This window comes from Centroberyx gerrardi, chromosome 1 (assembly GCF_048128805.1).
Source record: "Centroberyx gerrardi isolate f3 chromosome 1, fCenGer3.hap1.cur.20231027, whole genome shotgun sequence".
Taxonomy (NCBI): Eukaryota; Metazoa; Chordata; class Actinopteri; order Beryciformes; family Berycidae; genus Centroberyx; species Centroberyx gerrardi.
The window spans coordinates 36498907-36506896 of record NC_135997.1 but is presented as its reverse complement, the minus strand read 5'-3'; the positions used below and the strand labels follow the sequence as shown (position 1 = coordinate 36506896).

At 44.3% G+C, this 7990-nt stretch overlaps 1 protein-coding gene across 1 annotated transcript in view; it reads right to left on the bottom strand.

Moving 5' to 3' along the window:
• Positions 1 to 7990, bottom strand: part of gpatch1 (G patch domain containing 1) — a 20678-nt gene continuing 12688 nt past the window's right edge. The window contains exons 12-18 of the mRNA XM_078284276.1: positions 7741 to 7829; positions 5926 to 6155; positions 3969 to 4275; positions 2344 to 2457; positions 1031 to 1143; positions 801 to 943; positions 1 to 159 (exon numbers count right to left, since the gene is read on the bottom strand). Coding sequence (XP_078140402.1) covers positions 126 to 159; positions 801 to 943; positions 1031 to 1143; positions 2344 to 2457; positions 3969 to 4275; positions 5926 to 6155; positions 7741 to 7829 — 1030 coding nt within the window. The 3' untranslated portion in view covers positions 1 to 125. The remainder of the gene's footprint in view (positions 160 to 800; positions 944 to 1030; positions 1144 to 2343; positions 2458 to 3968; positions 4276 to 5925; positions 6156 to 7740; positions 7830 to 7990) is intronic.

Sequence of the window (7990 nt, the reverse complement as noted above, 5' to 3'; positions counted from 1 at the left end):
TGTGATAAACCTTTTATTTTTAAAAAAGAACAACAACTAGTCGGTTATCTAAAATGAAAGCAGCAGTTTGTGTACAGAGTGTTTTCACGCTGGTCGTCCTCACAGAGGACCCAGAACCTCCTGTTTCACCACAGCTGCTTCGATCGCACGCTCTTCAGCCTGGAAGGAAAGGACAGACAGTGAGACACGATGCAGCAGACCTGACAAGTCTCTTCTGCCCGGCTTCATGTCTTTCCTCTGCACTTCTCTACCATCCATGGTCATTCTGGGGTCACAGGAATATTTCACTGTTGTCATGTGGAAAGCTCGCAACTCCAATTTCTGTAATTTTCATGTTTTATCTTCAACTGAAGGATTACATGTTCCTCTAAAATCCTGCGAGCCTTGGGTTTCTGAAACCTTTTCAAAACAAACTGGACAGACTCAGAATTGCACGTTCATCTGCTAAAGACAAAGCTGCTTCTTAGTTCATGAAAAGTTGACATTTTGGACATTTGGACATTTTTTCACCCGACAGAAAAGATTTGTTCCATCTATTGTCAGGGTGCTGTGACCTCTGACCCTTGACCTCTTTACTGTTGGTTGCTCGTAAAGTTGGTGATCCAGAAATTGAAGCTGATTCTACTGTTGACCTTTTGAATTCACTCAGATAATGTATGCTGAATGTATTCCTCCATATTGAACTGTGATGCTCTTTAACAGCTGACACTACATTATTTCTCAGTGATTTCCATGCTGTTGCTCTGTGTGTTCTGACTGCTGGACGGTTATAATAACCCAGGACCTCCGTGACCTCTGACCTTTTCAGCAGCTCCTCTGTCGACGCCTGTCCGGCCTCGCCGTCTTCGTCTCCCTCGCCGTCCTCCGAGCTGCTGTCCGACGCCTCCTTCTTACTCTTCTTCTGCTGCTTCCCTTTGTGTTTGTGCTTCTTGTGCTTCTTCTTCTGGGGAGAAATAACAGGAAGTCAGAGGGGAGGAAGCAGACCGGAGGTTTTATTTGACACAGAACGTCTTCGTCTTTTCTCCTCTACCTTTTTCTCCTTCTTGTGTTTGTGCTGCTTCTTGGCCTTGTGCTTCTCCTTGCTCCTCCTGCTGGGTTTCTCCTCCTTGGCGGGGGAGCAGAGGGAGGAGGCGCCTCCTGTGGCTGAACGGAGGAACAACACACAGTTTGGTCAAGTGCAACTTCTACCAGGTTTCATATGCAGAGAGAAACCTGTTAAATATCCTGACCTGTTTCACACAAAAGCAAAAGGAAACGGATGACCAATCAGAATCGAGCAAAGAAGGTTTTCCTGCAGCCTGTTAGCAACATGCTAACACATCTAACTGCTGTAAACAGCTTCTGTAAAGCTTCATCTCTGTAACATGATGTTAGCACAAACTGAGGCAGAGTCTGAAACTGACAAACTCAGCGGACTGTTCTTCTCCTGACAGGAAGTTTAATTCAGCGGCACAAAACAAAAACAGCGCTAGCGATGACGTCGTCTCCCTCTGACTGATGTCACTGATTGACATTCTGTGTAGCCAATGAAAATACGAGCACAGGAGCCTCACGGTCAACCAGGAAGCACTGACAGAGAGAAAAAGGGGAAGGTGATCCTCAGACCTCAAACATGATTTGGGTAAAACGCTGGATTTGGGTCTGGCCTTGCAAGACTAGACTCTGTATTTCTGGAAATAATCTCTAGAGCGCCACCTACAGGAGTGAAGGTCAGAACCTGCTGCTCTGTAGCTCTGTTAAACTGATTTCAGGATTTGCAGAATCAATTCTGAATTAGAGCTGAACAATTAATCAGAAAAAAAAAAAATTGAAATCGCAATATGAACCTCTGCAATTTCCAAATCACAGAGGCTGAAATTAATTGCTTAAGAGAGAGTTTGGTCCAGGATGGATTTGTGAACAGTGTTTTAGAGCTGCAGGTAATCTTTGGTTCATGAATCAAGTTCAATATTGGTGAAAACCTTTCATCAGACTAAACAGACTAAACAAAATCACTTTTAAACAATTTTTAAGTTTTAACAAATTTATGATGACAAAAACTTGTGATGATATGAATCACAGTTTAAATCTGAATTTCAATATTCTGTCAAATAATCGCAATTCGATTTATTGTCAATATAATTCAGCCCTAATCTGAATGTGAAAAAATCAAACTGCATTGTATCGGTGTATCATGTTTTTTTCAGCCAGCCCAATTTCCATTCCAACCAAACAGAACAGATTCCTGCTCTCTGGTTGAAGGAGTGATAATCAGCTGCTGTAGAGTTTGGTTGGAGTAAAACCTGCAGACTCTCAGCCTCCATGGAGCAGGACGGTTTATACTGAGACTTCTGTCTGACTCACTGAGGGCAGATGAAGGAGGCGGGAGCTTTGGACCAAACTCCTCCTCTTCCTGTGTGGCGTTCTGACAGGAGGGAGCTGGTCCAGGATCAGCCTGCTCTGTAGATGACACCGCTGCTTTAAAAGGAACAGAGAGGGAAAATATAATGATACGAATAAGAATAATACTCTCCTTCTCCTCTTTCTAGAATAACAATACACTTTATTAATATGGCACTTTTCAACTCAGTGTTACAAAGTGCTTTAAACCTGCAATAAGCGATATCAGACCTTCTAACCAATCCTGAACCTAATGTGTGCTATGTGGAGATTTCATTGAGACATTTTGATATAAACCAACATCCACACAGCAGCAGCTGTGTTGCTGTTTTCTCCTCTTTTCTAAAGCTTGTTGTCAAATTCTGCTCCTGAACGAAGCTCCTCCCGCTCCATTCAGCAGCTTTTCATATTTTTAAAACTAGCTTGGCTCCTCCCTCGCTGTGTAAAAGCGATGCTCACCACCTCCCAGTCCTGAAAACATTTGTCTGGAGAAAGATCTGTCAAAGTGAGACTTCTCTGTAGGTACAGTTAGCTTAGCCGTTAGCATTTATGCACGCTGCTTTGCAATGTTTGTCCTTAGTAGGCCTCCGTAGTGGAGTGGCTTTGCTGTGTGTTATTTACAAATGTGTTGCTGTTTCTGTCGCCCTCTAGTGGTCAGAAACCTTCGCCTATTGCAGCTTAAAGAATAACGCTGGAGTTTTTTAATGCATTTCTTACCGTCAACAAATCCTATGAAAATAACAACATCAACAATGCATTTGCTCTCCTCCCGTTACTTTCTGACTTCCCACGTTCCCTTTTTAGCCGTCAACCCGGAAGTCATTGGCTCCAATTGGAAGCTAAAAACCTTTAAATACAGCTCACAAAGACATAGTTTACATTTTAAAAATGTCTAACTGTTACCATGAAAAGTCAGGCTGTTGTAGTTATTACCAAATAAAATTCAAATGGGAACAAATTCTTCATTACGCCGGGGACTATTTTCTGTGCTACAGAACTACTTTCCTGAGATGGAAAACGTGTTTACGGCCGGCTTATTAAGTTGTTTGAGGAAAAAGTCGTCCGGCCCGGTGCATCGTGATGATGAAATATGCTGCAGAGCAGCAGCATGGCTCTGTGACGGGTTTTTAATAGTTTTTTTAATAAAACGCAGTTCTATGGCTGCTGGGACATGAGGCTGCACTGGGCACCGGCTACATGGACGAGACTTGTTGGCAAAACAAATTCATTGCCGATTTTGTTATTTTCATAGGATTTGCTGACGGTAAGAAATGCATTAAAAAACACCAGCGTTAACCTTTAAGGTTGCATTCACATTGCAGAGCGGTTTCTGCTCAAAACGTCATTATTTCCTATGGAAGGATGCTGATTCCTAAGCAAAATCATAAATAAATCTCAGTAAGATAAATAAGACTGTCCAACATGATAAGAACAAAGTTAAAGGAGCATAAAGCAGGTAAAACTAAAGATTTAAAAGCCTGTCTGTAAAATGCTTTTAAGAGGTGACATCACATACTGCTGATGGACTTTGTGCTCATTTCTAACAACTTGTCTCAAGGAGTAGAGTCTGAAGTTTGGACTGTAGTTACCTGTCTGCTGGCCGGAGGAGGAGGAGGTGAGGGAGGAGGTGAGGGAGGAGGTGAGGGAGGAGGAGGTGAGGGAGGAGGTGATGTTGAAGAGGTTTGGCGGCTGCGGGTCGGCCTTGCCCTGTCCCTCCTCTTCATCCTTTTCATCCTCGTCATCCTCACTCTCTCCCTCCGAAGAAGAGGAGGACTTGTCGTCGGAGGAGCTGGCGAAGATGGCCTTGAACAGATCCATGGGAGGCCTGCTCTCCTCCTCTTCCTCCTCCTCTTCCTCACCCTCACTCTTCTTGTCGGAGCTCGGCTGCTCTGGTGCCTTTGTCTGCAGGAGGGAACATCGTTTTGTTTTTAGATTTGTTTAACCAGGAAGTTCCTCTGAGATCAAAACTCATTTTCCAGATCTGGCAAAGACAGCAGCATCAAGACAACGGCATGTGACACGGACATGAGCAAATATACAATCAAATCACATTAAAAGGTAAGAAAAGTCAGACTTCACTATATGAGCGTTCAGAGGCAGTAACATACAAATACAATCACACTTATCAAACCAAACTAATGGCTAGTCAGCAATCAGTCTGTACTGGACTGAGAGAGAACCACTCTATCTAGAAATATGCAGTGAAGGTTCATGTGTTATTAGGGCTGCATGATTATGGTAAAAATTATAATCAGATTATTTTGCTAAATATTGTGATCATGATTATTAATCACTTTTTTTCAGTCCAGTATTTCTCAAAGTAGCAGCAGCTAGGACGTCGTTGTTTTCACTCTTACTTACTTTTATTATGTCTGTATTTACTACATTCAAATAATAAATAATTCCTACTTTATTCAGCTTTATTCAACGGTTCAGCTACAACCTGAAGACAAACTGTCCAGAATCTGTTCTTGTTTTTCATCTGGTTTCAAAGAGATGAGACGATGATCCACTTTCAGGAGCTAAAAAGTTTTCAGGGTTTTCCTCTCTATCGTCGGGCCGATCCCTTCTTTTCCACAGATTCTCTCTGTAAAGTTTCTCTGTTGCTTCTCCAGCTGAACTTTGGTTTTGGTCACATGATGCAGGTTGAGCATTCAGAGGCTGTGATTGGTCAGGAGGGATGGAAGCGCTTCATAAACCACACCGGGACTTTCAGGGGAATTTAAAATATATCACACACTTCAATATCGCTGAAGTACATGATTATTAATCATGGAAACAAAAAATTGCGATATATCTTTATCTATGATAAATTGTGCAGAGAAAAGTAAACTAAACCTGGAGACTCCTCCTACAGGAAACATCCAACAGTCTATTAGTGTTTCTGTAACTTGGTGAAAACTAATCTGCTAGTTTGCTCTCCAATGTCATCCAACAATGAGGTTTTTTGGTTACTTAACCATTTCACAGATAGTTTTTACTTTTAGCAAAAACAAAAAAAATAGAAGGAATACAAAATGTACAGCCAATGACAAAGAAAACCCAAGAGGCTTTATAATAACTATGAGAATAGAGAAACGTCAACTGTTCCTCTATAAATTCCCTCTAATTGAGTCAAAAATGTAATAAAACCTGTTAATGTAATAAACTGCCAGATAATGTAATAACATCTTACAACTGGTACTGTAATAATAAAAAAAGTTGCACCCTTTAAAATGTAATAACTGCCAGTTAATGTAATAATGTATTCCGTTATCACAAAAAAACATTGCATTAGAAGGTTTTAATACATTTGGACGTAATTTAGAGGGATACTTCTTTATATTTAGTAAAGTTATGAAATTATCTGTCAGTTACTGCATTATCAGTTGTCATGGGCCTCTGCATTCAGCTAACAAGGAAAAATAAGTAGTTTTAATGATTGATTTTACGATTGATTAAATGATTGATTTTAATGATGTCTCCAGGGAGCGCTGGGTCTCCAGAACGGGTTTAGAAATACGCAGACGACCCAGCGGGTTTCGTTGCATACAGCAGAAACACTACCTCAGTCTTGGGGTCTGGGGTGGCGGTGCTGGTACTGGTTCTGGTGCTGGTGCTGGTGCTGGTTCTGGTTCTGGTGCTGGCGGGTACAGCAGCTTGTTCTGGTTGGGATCCAGACGCCTGGTTTCGAGCCACGCTGAGGAACTCGCTCAGCGGATCCTTCTTCTTCTCCTCCGTCTGGCCTGCAACATCCCACCTAGACCTCCTACCAGGCTCTGGAGGCTTTGGAGGAGCTGAGGAGGAGGAGGAGGAGGAGGAGGAGGAGGAGGAGGGGGAGAGAGGGAAGAGGAAGGGGAGGAGGAAGAAGAGGAGATGGATGAGGAGGAAGAGAAGGAGGAGAGAGGGAAGAGGAGGAGGACGACGAGGAGAGACGGAAGACGAGGAGGAGGAAGAGGAGGAGGAGAAGTAAGAGGATGAGTAGAGAGGGAAGACAAGGAGGAGGAAGAAGAGTAAGAGGAGGAGAAGGAGAAGGAAGAGGAGAAGGAAGAGGAGGAAGATGAGGAGGAATAGGAGGGAGGAGGAGGACGGAGGAGGAGGAAGAGAAGGAGAGAGGGAAGAGGAGGAGGAGGACCAGGAGAGAGGGAAGACGAGGAGGAGGAGGAGAAGAAGGAAGAGGAGGGAAAGGAAGAGGAGAAAGAGGAAGGAGGCGGAGGAAGAGGAGGAGAAGAAGGAAGATGAGGAGGAAGAGGAGGGAGGAGGAGGAGGATTGAGGAGGAGGAAGACGAGGAGAAGGAGGAGAGAGGGAAGAGGAGGAGGAAGAGGAGGACAAGGAGAGAGGGAAGATGAGGAGGAGGAAGAGGAGAAGGAAAAAGAAGGAAGAGGAGGAGAAGGAAGAGGACGAGGAGAGAGGGAAGACAAGGAGGAGGAAGAGGAGGAGGAGAAGGAGGAAGATGAGGAGGAAAAGGAGGGAGGAGAAGGAAGAGGAGAGAGGAGGAGGAAGAGGACGGAGGAGGAGAAGGAGGAAGAGGAGGAGGAAGAGAAGGAGAGAGGGAAGAGGAGGAGGAGGAGGAGGAGGAGGATGACGAGGAGAGAGGGAAGACGAGGAAGAGGAGGAGGAGAAGGAAAAAGAAGGAAGAGAAGGAAAAAGAAGGAAGAGGAGAAGGAAGAGTACGAGGAGAGAGGGAAGACAAGGAGGAGGAAGAGGAGGAGGAGAAGGAGGAAGATGAGGAGGAAAAGGAGGGAGGAGAAGGAAGAGGAGAGGAGGAGGAGGAAGAGGCGGAGGAGGAGTAGGAGGAGGAAGAGAAGGAGGAGAGAAGGAAGAGGAGGAGGAAAAGGAGGACGACGATGACGAGGAGAGGGAAGACGAGGGAGAGGAGGAGGAGAAGGAAAAAGAAGGAAGAGAAGGAAAAAGAAGGAAGAGGAGAAGGAAGAGGAGGAGGAGAGAGGGAAGACAAGGAGGAGAAGGAAGAGGAGAAAGGAGAAAGAGGAAGAGGAGGAGAAGGAGAACGAAGAGGAGGAAGAGGAGAAGGAGGAAGAGGAGAAGGAAAAGCAGAAGGAGAAGAAAAAGGAGGAGGAGGAAGAGGAGGAGGAGGAAAGATACAGTTGAAGAGCGTACGTGAAGAAGGAACATATCGCTGTTGTCAGACAAAAAACACAAATCTGAAACAAGGTTTTCAGTGCAAGCCCCTTTTCACAAACAAGCTGATGTACTAAAGCTTCGTCTTAGCAGGTTCTAGATCAGTTTTGCTATAATTTAAGTTATTTTTAACTTCTAAAAACACGCTAAGCTGTCGCTGTCGCTGTCAGGAACACAGCAGCGCCTCCTGTCTGCTGAAAATAAGACGTGAGTGAAAGCAGCCGTGCAGGGAGGAGCCGTACCTGCAGTCTCCGGCTTCTCTGCTACAGACAGGAAGTTGAAGACTGAGAACTTGTCTCTCTTCACCTTGGGCAAACCCACCACACCTGACCTGCAGGACCAATCACATTCAGCTCAGTTACAGGGAAAAGCAGGCGGAGCTCTTTCCATTGGTCCAGGAAAAATTTTCAGAAAAGCAGCAAAATTGGTAGAAATGTAGTTTGGTGCCCTGGACTACTGGAAAAATGGTACAAATAGGCTGTGTTTGAGGAA